Below are 26281 nucleotides of genomic sequence, written 5' to 3'. Positions count from 1 at the left end.
GAAGAACACGGTCGGCCAACAGAATGTGGCTCTTTGTTAAACTTTAGGATATGTGGAAGGGTTAAAGTACATCCTAAAAGGCTTACATTTAGCTAAAAAGCAGCCTCTGTTGCATACTTTTGCCTTAACTGGATGAGTCACTTGACTAGAGCAGTTTAGTAACTGAACTGGTTCATGGAGGGCTTGAACCACAGAGCAAGCTTTCAGTAACTGAATCTAGATGTATAAATGGTTTCACAGTAATGCGTGTATGGCAGCTTGATAGATGGCTGCTGATTTTCTTTTTTTTTTCTTAAATAGCCCACACCCACTACTTCACACATACATAGAATTTATACTGCTAGGTGTGCAGATAACCAGTGTTGAATCAACTTGAAGTTTAAGGGGCACAGGTTTGGCAAGGGGCAGGCCTTGCCAAAAAGAATCAAAACCAATGCTGACTTAAGATGGTATTACTACGAGGTAGTGACTTTAAGGTATTGGCAAGACTGCTAAGAGCAGGTATAAAACTTGTTTATTTGCCAACCTAGAAATGGCTCAGTTAAATCCAGCACCTCCTTGCGCTCACTTCTTTACATACACAAAGAACAGTAGGTACAGGGAGCATCACTCCATTTATACAGGTTGAAGGTAGATGTTCATTTCATCAAATGACACACGCTAGATTGTTCACGTAGCAGTTCTAATAACTAAGGAAAAGTAAAATCACTTGGTTTACATTTTTGCTGCATGCCACAGAAGGAATCCTTCCCAGTTGAGAGGGATGTACAGAATTAGTGCCATTCTGCACACAGCCCACGCACCCTAGTAGACATTGCCTCCTCTCCAAGACGCAGAGCAGTAATTCGCTCTCCTGCAGTATAATCTTTCCACCACCCCTAAAGAGGTAAGCAGGCTGTAGGTTTATTTACTACATTGATGGGCTATTGGGAAAGCCAAAGCATTAGTGGGAACTCCACAGGTTTAAAGTTAGTATCAGTTTTACACTTTAACTAGAAAATAACTACAGTAAGACCACTTTCTATATGTAGTTTACTAGTTTCAGCTGTGCAGTTCCTGCAGCAGAGCACTGAATCTTGTATGATGAAGAGCACGTAATCCATTAAAGAGAAATCAGGGCTTCCAGTAACCAGCACATCCCAGAGAGCCTCACAAAAGTCAATTTCAGCAAGGTGTTCTCCTCATAGCAATACAGTTTCTTCCAGTACTGTAGCTGTTCAGTCATACTAAGTCTCAGCTTAGATTAAGGAGTATAAAAATGCTACAAATACCAGTGTGGAGTCCCTCTTACTTGGAAGGAGAAAGAGTCCTGTGATAATAATGCACTGCTAGTATTACTGTTAAGTCTATAATTAGATAAGTCTCAGACTTGACTTGGTCTTCATGGTTACTTCTGTGCTTCAAGAGAACATTCTTATAAAAACATAGCTACATATTTTAAGAAGACTGCATGTACAAAAGATTTACATTAAAACCACATAAACCTAACTTCAGAATTAAGCTCATCAAAACCTGCATTAATATTCTGAGTAATCACACCTAGAACTTTGAACCACGTTTAAAAACTGTACATCATTTTCTTGTAATATACATCTACGTATTTAAAAGATAAGTCTCTTGATTATTACAAATCTAGTGTCTCTGGTGGATCAATAAGCGATACTGCATGGTACCTAGAGAAGGGAAAAAACACAAAGAGATGCAAGATGGAATCTTGCTGAAGTGCTCTCTGCTGTAAAAAAAATAACATGGATACTGCAGTAAAGCACATTGCTTACAAGGCTCAGCCAGCTGGAAGCATTTTGGAGCATGTCAGCCACCACGCCAGCATGGATTTTTTGAAGCATTTCATACACTCTCCTGCCTAGCTACGGTAGGAATTTCCAAGTCAACTCCTCCAGTTTCTACCTACCCAGTGCAGGCAGCGGTTTGAGTAGTTACACTAGGCCTGGTGAACATGAAACACTGCTCAACAAAGCACTGTGCAAGGACCTTGAGGGTCTCTTCAACCATTTCACTTACACCACTTTGGTGTGACTTCAGACTTCCCAAGTTAACCCACCCAGCCCCAGTTAAGCTCAGGCAGAGCAAACTGGCTCACCACACGTCTCTGCAGATACTTACTTTGTGCTCTTGTACTTTTCCCTTATGGACTGTTGTGTGTGCTGTGCTGCTTTGAGGTAGGTCTTGTGAAGGTCCGTGAGGCAAGGCTTAATATGTTCAAGGTTGTAGCCCGTCACCTTGCACAGAGATTCAGGCTGAGGAAAAAGGAGGAACACTGAAATATCTTTGCATCACTCTGGTGGAGGTTTTCAAGCTTCCCTGTTGAAATGGTGTTATCCCAGTATGCTGGCAGTTTTATTATCTCAGAAAGCAGCTCAATAATCACTGCCCAGATTTGAAGCACTCCTGTGGGTCTATAGGAATCCTGAGAACTACTGTATTCTTTGCAGAGCAGAAGTATTCCTTGCCTCCATTACTTAGGCTTTCTGCCCGCTCCCTCATCCTGAGGGAGTTGTTTACAGCTTTGAGGAGGATGAATAGAACACAGTGCAATCACAGATGCCTCTGCCTTCCCAAAAAAGGTACATCCCTATCTTTCAAATACCATAATCTGATACGGAAGGGCTGCCAACTCCAACAGCCCAAAACTCAACAGCGTAGGCCTCAGCATTCAAAACTCCCTTCAATTACACGAAGCATGCATAAAGGTATGTGAAGGCTCAAGTCTTAGTGTTACATACCCAAGTTTGTCCAGTGATCGTATAGCTTGCTAGATGAAATGCTGCAGCAGCAATAACTGATGGCAAGTATTTCAAGTAAGGATCAGCATCAATTAGAGTCAGCTCTCCAAGATACTGCAAGGGAGAGAAGGGAAAGTGAATCATCTGCTTCCAAAAAGAAGTAGAAGAGCATTTAAGCAGCTTCATTTGGATAGGAATTTAAGCTTCTAAATCCTGCCATCAAATGGAGGAACAGTTTTTACCAGTTCCCACTTACTCTTAGCCCACAGATTTGTTCCTTTGGATTAGTGCTGATACTCTTTAAGACAAAGCTTACTCATATTAAAGCAGGCAATGACGCAGAAAACTTGAGAGCACACTATACTGCCACTTATGATTCTGAGAGTCACAGAACAGCAACAGAACGCAAGGAGCATACCCCCAAATATTTCTCTCATAGCGTCTACTGTCAGCTAGCGTCCAACACTTTTCTCATGCAAGCTTTTTCAATGTATTTAATCTTTAGAGACATCTGATGTCAAGAAGGAAGAATTATTAGTCTGACGTTTGCACAATGCGACAAAGGCATTCATGTAGGAACTCTGGTACCAGCAATACGGTTAGGCTTTAAGATAACTTCAGCTGAGGCACTGTCTGTGCTCTGCTGAGAAACTGGCCTCTGGATGTAGAGCTCAGTGCCTGTTGAGGGGAAAAATAAAAATCCTTTCTGCCTCAGTGAGAGGGCAGGTACATGTGTGGCAATTTTAGAGAGAAACATGGGAAACAGGTAGCAGGGAAACAAACCCCAAACTAAAATTCAGCAGACTTGGCCTGCTTTGAGTAAGCATTCATGTGGAGCCAGGAGGAGTACCAGACTGTAATATTAATGGGATATCTCAAACAGTAGCAACGACACTGTTGCTTCCAGCAGTACAGAACTGCTTCTGGAGAAGCCCGTGGCATATCACATGCACTTTTCAGATGTCTCCCAGAGAGATTACATGCTTGAACATATTAGGAGATAGAAAAGTCCAGTCTAAAAAGTCCTCTACCTCATCTGTACAAATACAGCTCTTGTGAAGTGCATTAATGACAGAACTCTACAGTTCCACAGACCGAGCTAGCAAGCCTTACCATTGATAAGCTCTCAACTTTAGCATTTGTCTGCTGGTGCAGGAAATACTGAGTGAGGAACTGGTTGATCGTTGGAGCTGCCAAATCAAATGACAAAACCTTCAAAATTAAGTGCTCCATCCTCAGAACTTGCTTCTTGTTGTAGGTGTCATCTGTGATGTAGACAAACTCTGCTACTTCAGGGGGGTAGATTTCCTCAAACTTCCTGCCATGAGAAACAGAAGCAAAGAGTTAGGGACTAAAGAATCAGGTAGCCGGCAACGCTTCATGAAAACCAGTGTGCTAAATTATCTTCTGACTCCCAAAGCAGCTAGATACAGTGACTGAGCAAGTCTGCTGCACTCACTTTGGTAGGTTTTGCATCAGCTGAATTTGAAGTCAGAGTTCCAACAGTCTGTTATTTGGGGATTAAGTAATTTAGGACTTAAGAGTTGCTGAAACTCCAGAAGAAAACCAAGTTGTCTTTTCATACACTTTCTTACTGTTGCTTAATTACTGTTGAGAAGCCTTTCGTTCCTGCATCTGGAAATCCTCACGTTAGGCCAATCTACAAAGACAGCCTGCAACCTCACCTGCAAAGCTTCATGTGGGCTGCCACGCTTTTATATATTTTAACCTATTACGAAGCCCTTGCTAGACAATATGACTACAGACTATCTTATGAAAGCTACATGATTTCCATCAGTACGAAACCAGCAGGTGGAATTTTCAATCAAGAAATTTCACTTACGATGCAAGCAACATGGCCGCGGTACCCACAAGCTGAAGCTTTCCTCTCAAAACAGACATTGAAGAAAGAAACCTGTCAATGTAATTTACAGCTAAGTGCAGAGTTTCATTCTGGAGCTTGTATTCTTCTCCAACTTCCACCAGCCAGTCCACCAGAATAGCCCGCATGTTGTTGGTGATGTCAGGCTGCTTCTTCATGTAGCCTATTTTAGGCTTGCATTTTACCTGCAGGTTCAGATGACAGACAAGATTGAGTCTGGACCGGATGCCTGTAGGGAAGCAGTCACTCATACTCCATTTACCATATCTAGATTGTTTTTAACAGCTCACAAGTAAGCAACGGTAAATCTGGACTCAGAAAGCTACATTTGCACCATCTTCTTTGCAGCTTGCACTCAGTGCAGAGCACAGCCAACCTCCCAGCAGGAAGCAGGGGAACTTGCTTATTCCTAGCTTTACTTCAGTCACTGTAGCAGTGACTTATCCTCAGATGCACTCGGCCCAAATATGCAAACAAGAGAGCGGGTGGCATCTCACCTCCATTTCCCTGAGGTACGTGTGGATATCGCTGACATAATCCGGCACGTTGTTAACGTTTGGTCTCTCTTCCGCTTCTGAAGTGATGGAGATATCCATGATACTCGGGGAATCTAGGAGGAAGGCAAGGGCCGCGATAGCACGGGGCCCGGCAGAAGCCCCCGACGGCTGTGGCGACGCCGCTGGCGGGCGGGCGGCCACCCATGCCATCCGGGGGCCGAGCAGGCCGCGGGGAAGCCGAGGCACGGCTCAAGAGCAGGGAGCGGCCCGCTCCCCCCGCTGAGCGGCCCTTCCCCGGCCGCCCGGCGCACGCCGCGCTCCCAGTCCCGTCCCGCAGCCGCATTCCGCACGCCGGGCCCTCGCCCCGGGCGCCGAGGGGGGCAGGGCCGCCGCTTACCGAGGCTGAGCTCCATGGCGTTGCCCAGGGGCGCCAGGGGCCGCCGCTCCCCCGCGGTCCCGAGGGCGGCCCGCGGCCCCGGCGCGTCCGCCGCCTCCTCATCCCGCTCCTTCTTCCTCTGGGGCCGCCGCCGCTCCTCGTCGGGCTCCTCGTCCACGTAGACGCTGAAGGGCTGCTGCCGCGCCTGCTGCCCCGCCGCCGCGCCGCGGCCCTCTCCGTTCCGCGCCGCCTGCGGAAGCGGTCCGTCAGCGCGCCGTGACAGCCGCCCTGACAGCCGCCCGCCGCCCCAAGATGGCGCCCGCCCGTCCGCCGCCCCCCGCGCCCCGTCGCTCACCTGCGGCGCCAGCCCCGGCCGCGCCGGGCCGCCCCGCAGCAGCCCCAGCGCCACGCGGGTGCCGGCGGCGGGCGGCGGGGCTTTGGCGGCCGGAGGGACGTTCTCCTGGTTCTCCTGCTCCGCCAGCATGGTGGCGGCCGGGGCGGGGAGCAGAAGCGGGGAAGGGGGAAAGGGCCGGGGGCGGCCGCGGAGCGCGGGGACGCGGATGGGCGGCTCGTGCCGGCGTCCCGCCGCCGCGGAGTCTCGCGCCGCGGCGCCGCTCTCTCCGTTCGAGCAGCCCGCGACTATTGAATCGCCCAATGAGCGGCGGCGGCCCGCGGCGCGTCACGCGCTTCCCGGCGACGCGGCGGGTGGAGCCGGAGCGCCTCGCCGCGCCTGCGCCGCGCCCCCCGCGCGCCATTCGGCCCCGCCCCGCCCCGCGAGCGCGCAGCCGCACCGCGCTCCTCCAGCACGACTTGGGTTAGAAACTTTAATTAAGCTTTAATTAAAAACTCGAGTTTCGGGCGTACAGGCTTCTAAGCGCGTTTTAAAAACATCGTTCTTACATTCCTACCCCCCTGCTCCCCGTGCATAGCTTTTAACAGTACTGAACATGCATTCTGGAAAAAGGCTGGTGGTTACGGCTGTTTCTGTACGTTCGCTTGAGGTGCAAAGATCAGCTGCGTGCATAGGAACGCGTGTGCAGCTTCGCACGGGAGCGATCTGTACGAACTGGAAGTGACTACCGCACTCAGAACGGCAATAGAGCACACGAGGGAACTGGCATTACAAAAAAGAGGACTTTTCCTTCCATCAAAACCACCTGTAACACCGCGATTTAACCAAACAAAGAAACGAGCCGAGGAAGGACAGGCAGCACTGCACGCTCTCTCCTCGCTTCCCGCTCAGGATGCAGCCTCAAAGAACGCGATCAGCCGGTCCTGCTCACAGCCATCCAGCAGCTCCAGCAGGAGAGGAACTTTGCTCTTCACGTTGGTGCCTCGAAATTTAAATTTATCTATGAAGAGATCTGTGATCATACCTGCAAAGGTAAAATTCCAAGACTTACACTTGGCTCTATTTTCAGTATGGAGTATCTCTGCTTTGAGCTCCTCATTATGTACCAACTCTTCCAGCTGGTTTGGGTTTTAGAGAGAAGACTTTTTCAACTGATGTCACGTTACAACAGCCTAGCAATCAGCTTTATTTCCACGTGCCTCACATGTACCTCACATGTACTGCCTCACATGTACCTACCTCTGAACTGAGAAAGGAACCAACCTCACAGAGTAGGCACTGTGTTAAAGCTGAAAGCTGTATGGGGAACATTGGAGAAGGTTACAGAATTTCCTTCGCTAAATCAGATCTTCCCCTAAGATTCTCCCCTTCTACCCCACGTTCATTTTTCTGTTATTGTGTAACACTTCAGCACTGGGAAATTCATCAGTCACCTATACATTCTTAAATGCAATTCTGAATCATGTCCCTTAATCTTGCCAAAAAAGACAAGCATTGTACAGATTTAAAAAGCTACTGAGTAAAATGTACAGAAGTTCTGAAGCTACTGAGGTGTACCTATCTATCAAATCATTTCAGGTCTACTAATGCTTACTTCATAACTACTTCAGTGACGTCCAGGGTGCGCTCTCTGAGCATTAATTTGCAGTTAGGACAAAAAGTTTAATTGATCAACAAACCATAAAGCCTCTCAAGATGTGCAGGTTGTTTCTTGTATTCCTCAAGCAGTTGATCTGCCTCTTCCAAAATACAGCGGTATTCTGGCACCAAGAAGTCCACGTTTCCTTCTTGAACTTGTAATTCCTCAAAGATATTTACATCATAAAAATCAAAGGCAGTTAGGCAGCTTAAGAACATAACAGTAAAAAGAAATTAAGCTTGGGTGTGACAGGAGGAAGCATTTCAGAAGCAAGACAATCCCCTTCTAAACTAGGAAGAGCTATTTTCAAAAGAGCCTCATCTTTTAGGTCTTCTAACAAAACATGAGATGTTGCTTGTCACTTCATACACTAGATTTACAAAATCCTCTACAGCTCAGCCCTTACAGAATGAAGTCTAATGAAGGCTAAAAGCTTTCACCACGCTTCAGTTTTAGAATAAGGAAATTCCTAGAAAGCATAACACGTTAACAGTCTGAACATAAAAGGAAATTCTAGAGGCATCGTACACAATCCTAAAATGCTCCCAACAATTGTCAGATCACTGTGCTTACTGCAAGTTTTTCTGCTGATGAAAGAGGTCTAAAACTAGCGTTTGATTCCACCAAAGGGCAAGGAGTCCATTTTTATCCCACCCCCCTGCCCTCCAGAAAACACAACAAAAGATTACAGCTGGTTTTGGATTATAAAATCCTGGCTGTTGGAGAAATCCAAAAACTCAGACAAGCTGACATCTCTCAGAGATTAACCATTGAAGAGATTAGGCAGAGATTAATTATGAATAGAGAAACTTCAGAAACTATGACACATTGGGATGACAGCCCAAAGCAAGGAAGTCTTATCTGGAATGGACCATCATATCTAGAACTAAAAAACTTTAAAAGGTTAGTGCAGAGAGATGAAGATGGAACTGGAAAATAACAGTAGCAAAAAGAACGTAAGATGGCAAATCTGGCTGCCTTATACTGTTTGACTTAGGCATCCTCAACATCTATCAGTAATCCCACGTTATACAATAATGATATAGCACCAATAGGAATTTTCTTCCAGAAGGCTGTCTACTAGGTAATTGAAGTACATGTCCTGGGAACACACATACCAGTACGACATGCCTCTGACTTGAGCCACAACAGTTTGATATCTGACAGCACAATCTCTAACAAAATCCTTCCACGGAAGCTCAAATACTTACTCTCAAAGCATCTATTAAATGAACCTTCTTGGCCAACAGCTGCTGATACTCTAATTTGGGGTGGATGAGTTTTAATGTATGCCTCACAGATTCTTCATTTATATCTAGTAGCAGGAAACAAAACAAAACAACACACCCCAACAAACGAATGAGCAATACATATTCCATTTATGAGAATATAAAATGATGCAAAGGACAATAAAATAGATAAAGTTTTACCAAATGATATGTTGAGATTAATCTTCCTTTTAGTAGCCTCTTTGGAAAGAACATCTTTTAGGATGGATATTGTAGAAATATTGTCAGACTTGAAACATCCCTCACCTATTCTATAAAGGGAAAAAAAAATTATGTTGAACAAACTTACAAGCAGATGCAAGCATTAGATATGTCTATGTTTTAAGATAAAAGACCTACAAATTAATGCCTTCTTTGCTGAAGGAAGGTATAACTAATTAAGTCATAAACAGAGTACTGATCTTAGACACATTTAATCTAAGTTGCAGCAATAGGTTTTCAGAAAAATGCTTATTCACATTTTGTCTGCATGAATATTAAATGCTTCTCAAGTTGTTTCCATTCCTCAGTACAAAAACAAACAGACAAACAAAAAAAAAACATAGGAAAGTAGAAACTAATGCTCGTCACGAAGTAACTCAACTATATTATTTATTCTTGTTCTTCAAACTCTAGAAACAAATTGGAGAGGAACAGCAGAATGTGTATGAAAAGACATTCACAGAGCAATCGAGAATGAGAGAGACAAAAATCAAAACACAGCCACCCAGTGCTTTAGTAATCGTATTTTACCTGTAAGTACTTTCAAGCTGGGTACCCAGGAAGGTGTTTTGAAAATAAAAGGTGACACTCTCTCCAGGTGGAGTCCTTTCAGGGACTTCAGGCAAGCAAAACACAACCCAAGAGTGAATTTCAGCAAAACTGAATTGTCCTTTGAGCATCAGCGTATTCATTGGCCTATGACAGGATGAAAGTTAAAAAATAAAAAAAAATAAAAATAACTATTGGTTCCAAAGGATGGACACTGATAGTGCATTGGTAATCCATATGAGAAAAAAATGTTTAGTTCCAAGTAGTTGTCTTTTTTTTTCCCATTAACTCTGTGCATGAATTCAGGTATCCTGCTAAGTAGTTGTGCAGCACAGATTACTGTTAGTTTTCCATATTTCTAAACAAAAACCTATTTGTACATTCCACTTTTATCTTATAGCAGGCATGTCAGAAGTGGATAAGAAACTGAAGGTGTTTGACATATACCATTTCAAGTTGTTAAACCTGAATAGTAGCTAAAAACACAGGAAATATGCCTAAGCTTCAACGGTTTCCCCTCCTGTAAACCGCAAACATTTATTTCAAGAATGAGGCATAAAAGTATAGAACACATTTGCATTTGGCCTTCAATTCCTTCAACTCTTCAGTTTTGTTTTAATGCAAGCAACATAACATGTTAATTAAGGAAAGAGTAATCAAGTAGAAATTGCATAAAATAGTAGATTTCAAATTCAGAGATAAGGAAGAAAAGTCTTGGCTCCATTTTAGAGTCAAATTAGTTGTGGGAAAGAATTAATTAAGGTAAAGGGGAGACTGAGGCTGAAACTGAAAAGGCTGTGGTTACTATCACAGTAGAGCTTCCTTTCTACTACACCCTCTGTTAATACATTGGATTGCTCTATAGCCCAGGTCCATAAAGTGAAAAATACACGGACCTTGAAAACAGGTAAAGAACAGCAAGGGATGTGGGAACCTGTTAAATCTGCATTTTATGTCAAACCTACAAAGCCCATAAACTCATACAGGCTCAAAAATGTAGGTTAGGAATGACATGCGTAAGTCTATAGAGTAAATTTTTTGACTGGATTGCGTAGTTTTTCAAAAGAAATAGGCTTTTGTTGTTGTTGTTGTGAATACCTGTCATGGTCGATAGAATGAGTTCTCTGATGCAGTGAAAGGGGTTTAATTTGGTATTGATAAACTTGGCAGGTTTTTGGTTGAATTCTTGGAGTTACATATGCTTGAAGTGTCCCATATCGTCCTTCAATTGATCGAATCTGAAGAAGAAAACACAGAAGCCACAAAAAAGAACAAGAATGAACTGAATGATTTACTGAGATTTGGAGAATTTATTATTATTCAAAATATAATAAAGAAACTGTAGATTTTCTGCAGTACTACAGAAGTATTTAGAGTACTATATTTACTTGATAGAGCCACTGTAGAAAGAGCAGATCAAGAGTTTTAAAACTAAGGGAAACTCTGCCTAATGAAGTGCTGTAATAATAGATGAACGTGGAATTAATTTAAAAAACCCACTAACTTACTTTCTGATTAGTTCAAATAAGAATTCTAATTCTTCAGGACCCCATTACTGTTACATTTTTTCTTTTTTTCTGCTTTTTTTTTTTTTTTTTTAAATAAAAATACATTACAAAGCAGCCAGGGACATATCCCTAAGTAAAAAGCACAAAGATGGAGTCAGATGAAGTGACCTGCACAAGAGTCAAAATGGAAACCAAGAGAAATGCTTAGGAAAGGGACCCAGGAAATAAGAGTCTTAGCCTTGCCCACTAGGTCCATAACTGCCCTCATCAAAAAAAGAAACAGAAATTTCCCCACATTTGATGCATTTTATTCAGGCTTAAATATCTAACCATAATCTTTTCCTTTACAACGTGCAGTCAACAGATATCAGGGTAGGAGGCTGCAGTGTGAGGTGACTGCATGAAAAGAAAATCTAGAGTCCAATTTATCTTGAGGATTGACTTCAATAATCTTGATTTCTTTTATTATTTTCCCAAGTGATAATTACAAAAATGCTTGAATGTGTTGGATTGTTAACAAGAAACCACAAAACTGAGAATAGCCATGTGCCTTTAGCATAAGCATAAAATTACAGGATTTGCTTTGTCTCCAAAATACAAATACGTGCCATATTCCCTCATCAGTGTAACTTTTTTCAAACACTTCTCAGGACAAAAAGTGCCAGTGCTGTCCTTCCCATATTTCTTCACTTTCAGTTCCATGCACAGCCATCAGAATCAAATACATTCACTACAGACAATTTCTCAACTGCTTTCATTTTAGGGGTACTCAAAGAAAGATCCCAGGCTCTCCTCTGATGTAAAACAATTTTAAAAGCCTTCAGAAACCCTACATCAATGAGAAAGGAATACTAGCCCCAAATTAGACACTGCTCAGGAAACTACCAGCAATAGAATCATAGAATTGCTCGGGTTGGAAAAGACCTTAAAATCATTGAGTCCAACCACAACATGTCCATACTACCCTAACTCTGCTAAATCATGTCCCTGGGACAAATACAAACTTAAGCGCTCAGTCCAGGTCAAGCAAGATTCCTTCATGTTGCAGCAAACATCCACATAAGAATTTTTTATGGAAAATAATTTAGAGCACTTTACCTTAAGTTCAAGTCTTGTAGTATTTGCTTGGCATCTGTAAGTGGCAAGAAGACAGTTGCCATTTGGCTGTGAACAGCAATAAAAGAGGAAAAATAATACAAAACAGGTCTTTTTTAACTGAAGACATGCACTGTAAAGTTGTTGGTATTTATACACAGCTGCTTCATAGAAGTTAAAACAAACAAACAAAAATGCAGCGATCAGTTCCATGCACTGTTCCAATTACTGTTAACTGTGTCAGAACTTCAAAACAAATTCTCTATATAAATACAAATCAACTAAAGTTTCTTCTTTTCCTTAATACCACCATAAAAATTGCACAGATAGAAACTTGTCACCTCAAGAATGCATCTGTCAGCCTTGCTCATTTATCTGCAATAATAGCCTGACATCCAGAAACAAAAAGGAAATCACTAAGAAAATGTAAGTGGATTTTTTTTTTTTTTAAATTAATGATCATGAATGGCAAGAAACTTAGAATATAAATTTAATTGATATACGCTGAAGCTTTCAAAAATGATGTGCAAATTTATTTTTTAAAACTAAAATACTCTGAGGACTGTTAAAAAGGCATTATTAATATTTTCACAATGCTGAAGTAGTTTCAAGTCTCCCATCCTACCAGCCTTCCCAAAGAAGCACTGTAAGTAATTCTACAAGTAGTTAAGTTTAACACTATATTAAAAAATGCAAGCATATGACTTTCCAGACAACAGAATTTTCATGGTCTGATTTTCTTGAGATACATTAAGGAAAGGATACGATGTTCTTCACTGAAATTACATTGAAGTAAACAGATATGATACTGACAAATTCAAACTAGAGAACATCAGTGAGCGTGCCTGTAGCATTCCTTTGTCAAGAAAAAAGCCCTACAGCAGTCGCTCCCAAATCCTTCCATGCACAGTTGGCTTTGCCCTATGCCATGACTTGTCACTGACACCTAATTCTGCAAGCTCTATTGAAATTGAGCACTCCAGATTGCAAGGAGTTTAGTTCTATGCATTTTAAATTACAAATATATAAATCCAGATTCTATTTTGCACATACTGTATTGAGAGCTTTTCATCATGCAGTCTCCAGAAACATCATTCTCTCTTTTGTTTCACTTACATCAGAATCGCAGTTGCTAAAACTAACAACAGCAGAATTTTTATCCACATCCAGCAAGTCTACAGGGACATCACTCTGCAGAACAGGAGGAAGGAAAAACGTAGAGCTTAAGTTCCTGAGTAGTTTCTAATGCATTCATCCACTGTCACCAATTATTTTAATAAGTGAGAAGCTTCATCATTTATATTCATCATTGCTTCATCATTTATATTCAAGTGATAAAATCTTAGTAGATATGCATCGTACCCCTGAACATTTAATCCCAAATTAACGTTGTGATCTTTCTCTTATTCTCATGCAGTGTCCTGAACTCCTGTGCAGGTGGCTTACAACAACTTTAATGTAACATGTGCAACTTTGTCTTTCAGACGTGCATGAAGTACATTCATGACTGAAGCGTTTCTTTATTTTAACAAGGGGATTACAATGCTCACTCACGAAACCAAGGATAAAGTTAGAGATCTATTCATGATTCCTTTATTAAAATTTATGCTTCTGACACAAACTACTTCTTATAGAGATGTGTTTTCTGTGTAATTAAATCTAAGATTGTTATGAAAACAAAATTAAAGGGCTTCTGAAGGATTAATTACTTGATTTGGTTCTGCTTTTTACTTCAAAGCAGTGCAAGGAAACACTGTTAAAAATTAAGCATGCTTTCTAAAAACAAAAAACACAAGTTTATAGATGGCTTTATTGCCTTCTCCAACAACAGAAGGAGGCCAGGCATTACAGCATATTTCTTTACAGAAAAAAACATTTGCTCTGAACTCTACATTAAATTCAAGCCTAGACCAACCAACTTCATTATTCTTTACTTCACTAAAGAAACTGCAGATACTACAGAGCTGCAAATTACTCATCATTTATCTCACCTGCACCAGGATAATATCTATAGCTGCTTGCACCTCCAAGATGAGACTGTAGCTAGCATCATCTTTATTTAGTGTAAACTTATCATTCACACTGAATGCAGGTACTGATGAAACAGCAGAACTGGACTGAGAAGACTGCTGGTACTTCTCACGTTCACCAAGTACTTTCATCTGTAAGTGTTCCACTTCATTCCTAGAAAAGACAAACCAGGTATAATGTCACCATAAAATTAACAATAACAGCTACCATAGAAAATAAGTCAATTATGCTTCAAGACAATCTTTCTTCACTTCTGTTCAGGAATTTCCAACAAGAAGTGACTGTTAATTCCCCTTCCATACCAACACATCAAAGATAAAATACAAACTGTATCACATGAAAATGTAGATTCTACTGTACTTTGACAAAAGACATATCCATGAGTTACCAGAGGGGGCAACATTTTTCCTCAAGAGCACCATGTATTTTTAAAGACATGCTGGTGAAAAACTTGCCTCTCATCATTCAGAAGCTATAGGTAGCACAGGAGAAGGGAATCTTATCTTGATGAAACCAAGGAAGAAGGAAGTAAAACATAACCACTTGAAGGCAATATAGGAAAAGATTATGGGATGAGAACGCTGTTCTCATTTGTATGTCCTTCTGTATACACTAATGATACAGAAAATCTAATGACGTAGGAAGGAAAGATGGCATTTCAGTTTGTAACGCTTCAATTCTTCCAATTCAATTTCTATCTAGTGAAATTACCTTAAGGATGAAATCTTGCTCTGCATTTCTTGACTTAGTTTTAGCTCTTCACCTGATCCACCTTCTCTATAGGCAAGTTCTGTAGTCAGTCCTGTCAGCCAGCCTAAACCAACATATGAAGTTCACATTCCATACAAGCTATAAGTAAAAATCTTCCCTCGGTATTTATACTGTTTGTTTGTATAATGTTTGTTTCAGATATTGGATAAAGAGATTTAAGACTTTATTTTATCCTATCTTGGAAGACAACAAGCATGGAATTTTATGAGTAGGCAGTCATTCTTGATTTACAAATTGGAAAGTGTTACTTTTTCATGAAGCACTTTGTGCAATAAACACCTCTGTATCATTTTTTTATGAGTTTCCTTTTTTCTACCTCTGCTTCTGACAAATAAGTTCTACAGATAACTTGAATAATTTGTGATTGCTAACCAGTGCTACAGTTGAAAACAAAACAAAAAAAGATGTGCAATGTGTATGCAGCACAGTACAAATTGCACAGTGGGTTTTGAGACAGAATGCTCTGGCTGAACTTAAAAAATATATATATTTTAACTTCTTAATTTCATTTACTTATAAAAGCAAAAATCACTTGACTGTATCCTGAAGTGTAAATACTATATTCAAATAAATATTTTCAACAAAGCACCCTGATTCCTATCATGGCAAAACTTTCAAGAGGCATGAGCTGTGCTATCAATGCCGCCTGCTTCAGTTCTATCTATCAGTATGCTATCAGTATCTATTTAGACCTTATTGAGTAAATAATACAAAGTTTACCTGAATACGTGCACGCTAAAACTTCATCATAACCATCTTTTCCTACACAGCCACCCTGGATTGATGAAATGCTCTCTGATAAAACCTTCAAAACACATTCAAACAGAGGGAAATATTACCGTACTTTTTTTAAAAAACCTGTTTTGGGTTTTTTTTTGTTTTGTTTTTGTTTGGGTGGGGGAGAGGGGGGACCTACATCACAACATATCTACATAGATGCAAAATATCTAGATCCACAAGAGTAAGCTAGCTGATGACTACCATAGCTAAAGCAAGATCTTTTAACCAATGCATTCTGAATTAATTCTGCTTAATACAGACAGTAAAATGTGGTTTAAAGGAAAACACTGAAGGAAAACACTTTTCCAGCAAGATTTACAGTCTGTCTGAAGGATGAAATCATCACTATGGATCAAATCTACTTCCTTACTGAGCATAATTTCTTTGTCTATCAGTTGTTAAAGTTGTAACAGCCACACTTACAATTTTAAGTGCAAAAGAAATCTCACACAATGTGGTGGTGGGTTTTTTGTCTTGTTTTCTTTTTCCTGAGAGAGAAGCACTGTATTAGGTTTGACCCAGGAGAAACCTTAGTAAGAGCAGAGTCAGAGCTTTAACATACTCTCTGCACCATTTTGATTTTTTGCTCTAATCAAGACCACTGCAATACTTAGATACCACTTTGACATCTGTGTTGTCACCATTATAGAGCATATCAAATTAAAAACAAAACCAAAAAATATATTTTAGCTGTAATAATCTTGTGAATACTTGATATTTTGAAATACAGAGTTTTTAAATTCATCTTTCCAGCAAGGAAGAAGATACTGGATGTGGGCTTACATAATCATACCGAAGGACAGGATCATCTGCACTCTCAAAGCTATAGATTTCCAGCACTCCATCATCTCGCCCAACGAGTAACTCTTTAACTCCATCTCTCAGAATGTCAAAACTATCAATGCATAAGATACCTAATGAAAAAGAAAACAGTCTACTTCATCTTCGGTTGTTTACGACGCATTAATACGAAGGCCACGTTAAACTGCACAGGAAGAGATTCTCGCTGGGATTTTATGATTTTATTGATGCTATTTCTGGAAGAGTCCACTAGAGGGCTGAAGTCTCCCCTCCATGACTAAAGTCCACTTTTTTTCCCAGACTATTTGTCTGACCAGCTCTGCCAACTGAAGAGGCAAGCACATTTTGTCTCCTATAGCTGACAGAAAGCCAACCGGACTGCTGTGAATTCCAGCTGATGTGGCAGACGCAGGGTAATGATTTGCACCAGACCTGCCTTAGGTTTGTGCTGCTACACAACACCTTAATGGACAAACGCACTCGTTGACTAAGATTCCCCAGATGTTCTAACAGCTAACCATGGCTAGACTGGACACAGTTACAGTGTGGAAGAAGGAGAAGGAAGCAAGAGAACCTGCAGAAGAATTAAACTCCTTCACATTTCATATATGGAGTTTAGACATACCAAGAGGATTTTTAACAAAAGAGTTAAGTAATAAATCTAATTACCTCATGAAAGCTTAGAAACAAAACATATTTATCACTGTTCTTCTCCTTTACACAAAAATAAGTACTAACACATGCTGCAGAAACAGCATACCAAGGCTATAGCAGGGAAAAATATTGTACTATGCCCAAACAAGTTACACCATATTATGGAGCTTTAAGAAGAACATTATCCCATCTTTAGAAAAAAATCCTTACTCTGTTTTTATTTGGTTTTGTTTGTTTTTTTGTCTTGCACTGAAGACACTAAACTTTAATCTGAAGGGACTTTAAGGTCACTGCACATCTGAAAAAATCTAGCATGTATATCTGCATGTTAAAAATCACCAAAATTATAAAAATCCCAAGTGATCACGTACAAAGAAACTGTTTCACAAATGGCACTTTAACATTGTATCATAAAAATGAAAATGTACAGGAAATAACATACAGGGCAAGCTGATTAGAATTACTTTTAAGAATGAAAGAGAATTAACACATTAATATCATGTATCGACAATATTAAAATACACCTCCTAAATATCCATGAAATTTATTTCCTAATGATTGTATTGTAACAAAGCCTCAGCTGTGCTCGAAAACACAGCTCCCTCGAAAAGAGGGAGATACTGAGACACGTACCTCCTCTCTTTTTTTCATTGTCAATTTCCCACTTAGGTACAGAAGCAGAACCAGTAATCTGGATAAGCCCCAGTTTACCATCAGAAGTTCCATATACAATTTCTTCTCCAGAATCACCTAAAAAAATTTAAGCAAATTTAGAATCATAAAAACAGACCTATTTAAAAGTTTTGAAAATATTCATCCCACCAGGGGAAAAAGAAAATCTTAACATTAGTGCCATGTAACAGAACCGTCAGGCTTTATAACAAATGTCTCCTTGCTCTGGAGTTCTGCCTACAAACTCTTCCTAATGCAGTACTTCAAATTTATGAAAAGGCAGGGTATTTAATAGTCTTTACAGAAAAAATCATTCATTATTATTTATTCAGAACACACATCTAATTGTGAATGCTGCACCTTAAGTAAGCAAGAACTGTTTCTTGAAACTAGATCTGAACACTGTCAAATAATCTAACAGAAACTAAATTAAGCACCAGATTAACATACTAAAGGGATTTATATCAGGTTAGAAGAGATTAGCAAAAAGGATTATCAAGCTATTTTAAGTTGGATCCTTCCACAATCTTATTTTAATGTGAGCTCTACTCAATATTCTCATCAATCCATGGATGGATGGAAGTAGTGATTCTATTACAGAAATCCAGATCTAAGAGAAACCAAACTCAATGCCTGACCCAGACCCCCAACAGTCCAGCTCTAATTTACACCACAAGATCACCTTATAACTCACTGCCACTGTAAGAGGCTTTCATCCAATGTAAATATTATTTAGAACTAGAACTGTCAAGTGCATACATGTATACATTGTATGTTTAGAAACAAATAACACCTCTAAGTGCATACAAATGAAAATCCAAAGCAGTTTAAAAACAAAGCTAATAATCCCTACGCCATCTCAACCTAAAACTCCCATGGTTGCCTTCTTCCCAACTTTCACCTGAAATCCTACTAGCCTCTCACTCTTGCCTCACCTGTAAACTCTGTCTCAGACACAGATTTTCTGCGTGATTTCTGTTACCGCCAACAACTGACGGCTTTTTATCCGGTTATCCACATACAAACCTTTTCTACCAGAAAACCAGCAGCAAAAGCCCTTAATACTGCTAAAAGTGTGGGTTTTTTTCCCTCCAATTTTCTAGATAGGAATAATTTAAGAAAATATCTTCAACATTTACCCCACCCCCCCCCACCCCCGCAAAGAGTTACTGGTTGTTCGTCAATTCAGTATAAGTATATGGTACAACAAAATTCCATTCTCACCATAATACATATAGATATTCTGTATCTATATTCTATAAATAGAAGGGGTAGTAAGATATAGCTTCACATAGTTTTCTACTACATTTTTTAATCAGTTTCAAAATCAAGATGAAATGTAGTTAACAAATATAAGTGTTGAAATGTCAACAACACAGCAGAAGTACATTACTTAGTTATGTGTATATACAAAATTCTGTTACCTCCATCTCCGTTGTTTAGAGCAAGAACAGTAGGTGGTCCAGGAACTTCTACTTCATACAGTAGATCAGATCCCTAGGGACAAAGAGAACTACCTTGAATGAGTTCTTGTTCAAAAGGAGAAATCAAGAATAAAGACAAAATTGTTTTTTTAATATGGACATGCTTCATTTACACAGATTTTCTTGCATAAAACCACTTCTAAACCAGAAAAAAATTTGTATAACTAAAACATGACTTAAAAAAATCTTGCCACATGTTAACACTTTAAAAAGTTATGACAAAATAATCTGAGAACATCTGACACTAAGAAACAATTGTGCTAAACCATTTGATATCATTCAGTGTTGCTATCACAATACTTTGCGAATTTTCAAACATATAATGACTTACAGATTTAATTTCCTTGTGTAAACATTTTTAATTTGAAGTGGAAAAATGGAAGAATTTCTTTACTTCCTCTATCCATGAAATCCAAAGCCTATTTGTAGTAGTGTTATCGATACTAATTTTGCAAGTTCACAATCATGATTTTCTAATTTAGAAAAATACCAGCACAGTAACACTGACAAATAAGATACACTATGCTTATGTTTATTTTTTAAGAATTAATCCAATGCTATGGTGTCAATACATAAAACAAGCAAATATTTTAACCTGTAAAACTCTGAGGACTCTATCCTGACATGCAAGCACTGGGGTAATACAATTCACTTTATCTACAGGAAGGCAGAGAACATCATTGATTTTATCTCTTGACAGGTAGTAGTGTTTGTCTTTGCAGTCGCAGTAGTGGTTATAGATATAGCTTGCACAAAGAAAGAGATCTGCTCCTGAAATGTGCCTGAGAAAAAGAAAACATTGTAGCATTTTGCCAGAATATTTGCAGTCATGTCTTTTTTAGGTTAGTATACACGTGCACTATTGCTTGCAGGTTCCACACATCAGCTTTTATAAGGCAAGCACCTTAAACCAAGACCATACAAAAAACAACAGAAAAATCTTGTTCCTGATCTCCTACAGGAAGGACAGAGGGACAGTATATGCTACTAAAAAACCAATAACCCCAGCTACATTCACCCACACATGCACTGCTGGGAAGGCCTCCAGGTTTCCCCCAAGCCCCCCCCCCACACACACACTCTTTCAATTGCACTGTCACTTTCAGGATTCCTTCCTACATGCCAAGGCACAGGCTAAAGCTAGAGCAGCACTGAGCACTGCCCACGTGCATACAGTAAGGTTAAAAAAAAACCCAAAACCATAGAAGCATAGATTGAGAATAACTTCAGGGAGACAACAAACACCAAGCACTGTACACACATAGCTTTGATGTCTTCAGTGAGGTTAGTTTCAAAGGAGAGGAACTGCTTCCCTCTTTTTGTGAAACCTCTGACTTCCGATCCCGTGGCCACAAAGATTTTCTCTTGGGGTGTGTTAAGAGCTCCTCCCAGCTCCAGGCGTGCGATTTTGGGGCCGGGCAGTGTTTTGAACACCGTCTGTAAAGAAGAAAAGCAATCGCAATCACGTTTTGTGTTTACAGCCAACTTTTCACGCAAAGGATACTAAATCTGCTTTACAACCTCCGGCAAAACTAATTAAAAGAATACATAGGGACAAAAAGCGACACGGACTGCACACCTTCCGCACTTCTAAGGGAGAAAGCTTTAAAAAGCCCGTTTTGAAGCGGCACGTTCTCACTTACCGCAGGTTCCCCCTTTTTTATGCCGAAGCAGGTAATCACTCCGTCCTGATCGCCCACCACCACCTTCGAAAGCAGACCACAGCGTTACGTCACGGCACACGTACGGGTTTCAAACGCCGCCTTCGCCCCGCGGCGCGCAGCTCCGTACAGCGGTACGTCCCGTTCCGCCAGAGGAGCCGGGAGGGCCACGCGCGCCCCGCCGCCCCGTACCTTCTGAGTGGCCCTGCGGCCCGACGCGGGGAGCAGCCTCATGGTCTTCTGCGCTGTGACGCCCACCTGCCGAGGAAAGCACGGCCCTCACTCACCTCGCCCGGCCCCTCGGCCCCGAGCGCGGCCGGGAGCGGCGCGGGCCGTTACCTGCAGGTAGTCCACGCGGGCCAGGCTGACCTCCATGGCTCGGCCGGCAGCCGCCCCGCAGCGCGAGCTCGGCCGAGCGCGGCTCCGAGTCGCCGTTACCCGTCACCGCGGCAACCGTCGCCCGCGGACGGCGGCGCTCCCAGCCGGCTTCCCATTGGCCGAGCTCGACGTCGAGAGGGCGGGACCGAGGCGATCTGCGCGCCGCGATTGGGCGACGCTGCAGGGCGGGGCTGCGGCGTCGTTAGTGCCGTGAGCAGCGGCCGCGGGGCCGCCCCCAGGCGGGCTGGGCGGGGCCCGAGCTAGCAGGACCAGGCGAAGTACCAGTAAAGTCGGAATATTTTATTTAACAATGAAGCATCTGAGGCATCGAGTAACAAAATACCGGCCCTGCACAGAGTCTGAATTTTAAAAAATCATTTCTACCACATAAAGAGGAGCTTTGGACTGAGATCGCGTTACCTTCAAAAGTTGTTACAAAAAGAACAGCCAACCACCAAACCTTGCCAGAGGAAACCAATGTGCTGAATTGTGAAACAGCAGCTGTGGGGAAGCGTGTGCACGTACCTGTGAGCTGCACTCACCCTCACCTGCTCTTCCTCAGCTCCTACCTGGGATCAGCATTGCTAGAGAGGATCTGGATCTCAAGCAATCCCCTGCCACTCTCTACCTGATTCACCATGCTCTGAAAGATCCTGTTCCCACCTCGCTGCTGCAATACTATGTTGTACCTGTTCATTTTTTTTCTTGCAAATTCAGTGCAAAGAATTTTCAGCATGTATTCATAAACCTGTTAAAACATCAGTAATTCGTATCACTACACCTTCTTAATGCGTCAATGCGAAAAAAAGTTTGATAGTTCTTAACTTTCAGATGTTTAAGATGAAGACAACAATGTTTTGGTGATGAGTTAATAAAATTTCCTATGACTAAATTCCAGAGAAGCTGTACATAAAGTTATTTAGTGCTAAAAATCTACAATACATTTTTCAAGTATGAGATACTGAAATATTATTGCCAATAAATAGTTGTGCTGTAGTCGAAGCCACGGTTCCTTTGTTGCATCATTCACATCTCAACATATTGGGATTGAGTTTCTCGCTGAGTTTATGTATTAAAATCGCTAACTCTTCTGTCGCCTGGGACTTGTCCTCCAAAAGTTCATAGCGAAGACTGGAGATATCTTGTTTGATTTCTTTTAATTCACCTGTATTAACCATTGAAAGAAATACTTATTAGCAAAGTCTGTTAAAAGTTTATTAAATAACAAGTCACATTAGTGTCTATTTCAGATGATCCCCTGCTCATTCAGAACATTTACGAGAGTTGGGGAAGGGGAGCAGAAGGCTTTACCTCTTCCTCATCCTCTATAAGATGTGAGTGTGTCCACCCCTGGACAGAACCAAAGGTGTTTTAAGAATCCAACAAACTCCAGTGTTGGGCTTCACATGTACACAGAACATCAAAGACTCAAAAAGCCCTCCACATAGGTTAATGAATTAATCAAGGCAACACTGCTAAACAGCTGGTAAATGTTAGTACCCCCTTGGAGAGAGAAAAGGCAAAAGAGATTTGTTTCTGAAGTGATATGCCAAGATCACACAGGGAAAATGTGGCAGAGCTGGCAACAAAACTCACAGCTTCTGAGTCTCTCTCCTCTTCCTTACCAACATCCTTTGAATCAGAAAAAGTCAGCCAATTTAAAATTGGTACAGCTTGACACAAGGACAACAGCAACATTTAAATGGAAACAAAGTCAAGGTCAGTCTTGTAACAATATATGTTTCCCAGTATAAGATACCCAGATCAAGAGTAGAAGCTTTTCAAAATACTCAAGTACTACTTCTGCAAGTATGAGCCATTTTAATTCTTGCACAGTACCTACTGCAGGAAATCAGCTGTCACATACGAAAAATATGAAAGAATACCTAGCCACCTTGTCCAAACTGGACACCAGGAAGATTGGTGATAAGCAAGAACTGTGAAGTACATGAACCATAATTCCTCTGCACTTACCTAAACACGTTGCAAATGCCTAGACAGATATCAGGGAAAGACCTGTACACCGCCCACAGTGGGAAGTGGGGTTCTGTGCTTGGAGCGTGCACCTCTCACTGCAATTGCAGATGTTCCTAAAGGCCCACCAATCCCGACGTGGACACAGTGCTCAGGTGCATCATCCCTGAAATGACCTCTGGTTGTACACTAGAACAGAGGCTACAGTTTTCACCTTTTTTTTCACCATACAGTTAACTGTGCTGTTTTTTGTTTGTTTGTTTGTTTTAAATGATGTGCAACTTTGCAGATTAGTGTTCCATATAGATTTACCAAAGAAGGGAATACAAGTGGTTCATGCTGTTGAGTGCAAATTGTGTGTTCAACTGAATGAAACAGAAAGACACCCTGCAGCTCTGACTAGGACTCTGGAAGCATCAATATAGTTAGTGGCTTCCTCACAAACTTCCTCTGTGACTGTGGGTGCATCATGTCTGCACCCCAACTTTACTTCTGTACATGGGGTCCATAAACTTTCTCGGTTCCTCTTTTTTGGTCCTACTTGTCTGTTTTTGTTTGCATAGTTCCATTGCTATCTGACTTAAGTGCACGTGAAGTAGAAATAAACTCATTTTAACTGAAGGCGCCATGCACCACTGTAATACCAATTTCTAATAAACGTGACAAAAATTCTCTCTGAAATGTGAAAAAATACAGCTTCTTACCTTCATTTACTTCATCATTTTCTTTGTCCACTTGTGCTTTCAGAACGTAACGTTTTATCAGTCTTTTCATTATTTGCTGTCAGATTAAAACAGTGACATGGTTAGCACATATAGTAAAACTTTATTCACTTCTTCTTACGAGGATGGAAAAGATATATGCAAGTGCAAGAGCAGTCCCAGATCAAGTAGTTGCCTCATATGGGCTTTTTCTGGTGGTGTGCAGGGATTCATCATTACAACAAAGCATCTCTCTCATCCCGTTACCTCTTAATTTACAGAACACTGCTGTTGTTTGGAGAGAATAGGACAACAGGGAAATATAGAATATTATTTTGTTTCTTTTTATACAGCTAGCAGGTGGAGACAAGAAAGGTTTGCTTCCTGTCACCAATTAGCTTTGTGAGAAGTCATCAGATGCACCATCAGGATTTAGAGGCGTACGCACACCCAATCTCAAGATTTATTACCCCCATCATAATTGAGACAAAATTGTATTAGTTAAGGACAGTGTGTTTTCTCTCCAATGCTTTGATGCCATGACTTCAAAATGCCTTTGGCACTTAGGCAGCCACCTGTATAATGACAGTTATTAACACAACACAGAACTATTACCTAAGCAAAGCCCCTAAAGACACAAAACTGTACCTAGAAAACACTGCTCAGTCTGGAACAGTTATGCTGATACGGAGCCCACTCTGGGTAACAAAGCAAGAAAGAATACTGCAGCTTGGCTGAGTATTAGCTGTGTCTGTTCTTTCCTGGCATAGGCTTCCGTGTCTTTATTCCAGCAGTTTCTCTGGAACAGACTGCCTAGAGAGACTGTAATATCGCCATCTCTGGAGGTCTTCAAACTTGCACCTGTCAGACCCCAGGGTATCCTCACCTAAGTTAAGCAGGAGGTTGGACCTCCGTGAAAATAATTACTCATAAGACTGTGGCAACACGAATAAAAACCACAGGCTCAGACATTTTAAGAAACCACAGAAACAACGATGTTTAGCTTCAGGTATTATCGGTTGTTTCGTACTCAAAGTGCTCACCAATGTCAGTTCTGTTTCACGATTTCATCTTTGGAACTGTTATGCTAGGACCATTATTAATCTCTCTTTTCTAAGAGTTTTCTAAGAGATTCCCATGCTGTCCCTCACTTGTTACCTTGCTTTGCCATTTTCTTCAACTACTTCTGGAGAGCTAAGAATAAGGAAAACACAGCAAAAACATTTTGTGCCACCACTACCATAATACTTCCACTATTCAAGTACATGAGAAGATACTGGACAGGCAGCAGTGGCCTCAGCTCATTAATAAGGGGACAAAATCTCCATTTTACTTGTTATGCATGTAGCCTTCCAACAGGGCTTTTCAAGACAAAGTGTAAGCACAGCCTTTATATGACAGCTTTAATCTTTTATTATTTTATCACCTTTCTGTCAGTCAGCATCATTACATACTGAAATATACTCCATTTGAAAGACACTACCTTCTTTATTTCTCTTCCTTTTCCTTACTTATTTCTCTTCCTTTTCCTCCTCTTTTCTCATTTCTCTCTACCTCGCAAGCATCCTCTACCCACCATCCCCAGGGACAAAGGTGTTTTTTTTCCCTTTGAACTTCAGTATTGATTCTGTACATCAAAGTGATTAGCAATGACGTTGATGCTGTCAGGCTGTTAAAGCTGTGTAATGAATTTCTAGTATAATGAATTCCTAACTTCTGAGGTTCCACACATATAGAGTACTGCAATTCAACATGTTACCTTATGTCACCTGCACTGCAGTAATCTTCACGCAAACTGTCAGCAAAGCAAATGCAAGATAATGTAATTTTGCATTAAGCCCTTTCTGCTGCAGACCAAACTATCAACTTATTCAAATTTGCTGCAGACATGTACATAAGTATCTGTCAGAACTGATGCCAGAAGCCTGGTGTCTAAGCACACGTAATTTAGGCTTTAAGTAGCTACAAAAATAGGCCTACTCTTTGATAAACTCAGTTCACATGTGAGGATTTGTCTGTAACAGCAATACGTATCTACTTTCTAAAACATAATGTTATCAAAATTAATGCAACTTGCCTTACAGAATTTGTACAGGTGGATTATGTAGCTTTCACATTTTCACTACGGGAAAAAGAGCTCCTATTTACTCTTATTTCTGAACAGGAAAGAAGTCAGGAAGGTAATATCTGACAGGCTCCTCTTAACAGAGAGGAAAATTCTCATCTGCAGGAGTTTCAAATG

General features: G+C 41.0%; 3 protein-coding genes across 6 annotated transcripts in view; all 3 read right to left on the bottom strand.

The window, feature by feature from the left end:
• Window positions 1–497: 497 nt before the first annotated feature.
• On the bottom strand, window positions 498–6136 carry CCNA2 (cyclin A2). 2 transcript variants are annotated; one of them, XM_031596883.2, is made up of 8 exons: window positions 5855–6136; window positions 5521–5749; window positions 5124–5236; window positions 4588–4811; window positions 3858–4062; window positions 2745–2858; window positions 2125–2258; window positions 498–1673 (listed from the first exon to the last, which is right to left on the bottom strand). In XM_031596883.2, exons 1-8 carry the CDS (start codon window positions 5981–5983, stop codon window positions 1625–1627), a joined length of 1197 nt encoding a protein of 398 aa, XP_031452743.2. In that variant the 5' UTR covers window positions 5984–6136; the 3' UTR covers window positions 498–1624. The 2 variants fall into 2 exon arrangements, with proteins under 2 accessions (XP_031452743.2, XP_089995306.1); XM_090139180.1 differs by having other exon boundaries at window positions 5521–6132.
• A 170-nt stretch (window positions 6137–6306) lies between these two features.
• On the bottom strand, window positions 6307–21492 carry BBS7 (Bardet-Biedl syndrome 7). 2 transcript variants are annotated; one of them, XM_031596880.2, is made up of 19 exons: window positions 21326–21492; window positions 21179–21244; window positions 20969–21031; window positions 20587–20762; window positions 19921–20107; window positions 19266–19338; window positions 17803–17919; window positions 16498–16628; window positions 15655–15739; window positions 14875–14977; window positions 14124–14316; window positions 13249–13323; window positions 12136–12201; window positions 10628–10767; window positions 9512–9676; window positions 8921–9030; window positions 8702–8805; window positions 7531–7654; window positions 6307–6875 (listed from the first exon to the last, which is right to left on the bottom strand). In XM_031596880.2, the coding sequence occupies exons 1-19, from the start codon at window positions 21359–21361 to the stop codon at window positions 6739–6741; spliced, it is 2151 nt and encodes a 716-aa protein (XP_031452740.1). In that variant the 5' UTR covers window positions 21362–21492; the 3' UTR covers window positions 6307–6738. The 2 variants fall into 2 exon arrangements, with proteins under 2 accessions (XP_031452740.1, XP_089995305.1); XM_090139179.1 differs by lacking the exon at window positions 17803–17919 and having other exon boundaries at window positions 21326–21461.
• Window positions 21493–21596: 104 nt separating this feature from the next.
• The window catches only part of TRPC3 (transient receptor potential cation channel subfamily C member 3), a 40196-nt gene continuing 35511 nt past the window's right edge, over window positions 21597–26281 (bottom strand). The window contains exons 11-13 of one of the 2 annotated variants that reach the window (XM_090139178.1): window positions 24043–24118; window positions 22961–22996; window positions 22394–22529 (exon numbers count right to left, since the gene is read on the bottom strand). In XM_090139178.1, the coding sequence (XP_089995304.1) occupies window positions 22986–22996; window positions 24043–24118 (87 nt within the window). In that variant the 3' untranslated portion in view covers window positions 22394–22529; window positions 22961–22985. Of the gene's footprint in view, window positions 22530–22960; window positions 22997–24042; window positions 24119–26281 lie in introns of both variants that reach the window. The other variant, XM_031596878.2, reaches the window with a different exon arrangement.

The sequence above is a fragment of the Phasianus colchicus genome, chromosome 4, assembly GCF_987193195.1.
Source record: "Phasianus colchicus chromosome 4, bPhaCol1.hap1.1, whole genome shotgun sequence".
NCBI lineage: Eukaryota > Metazoa > Chordata > Aves > Galliformes > Phasianidae > Phasianus > Phasianus colchicus.
This window is presented reverse-complemented; position numbering and strand designations above follow the sequence as displayed.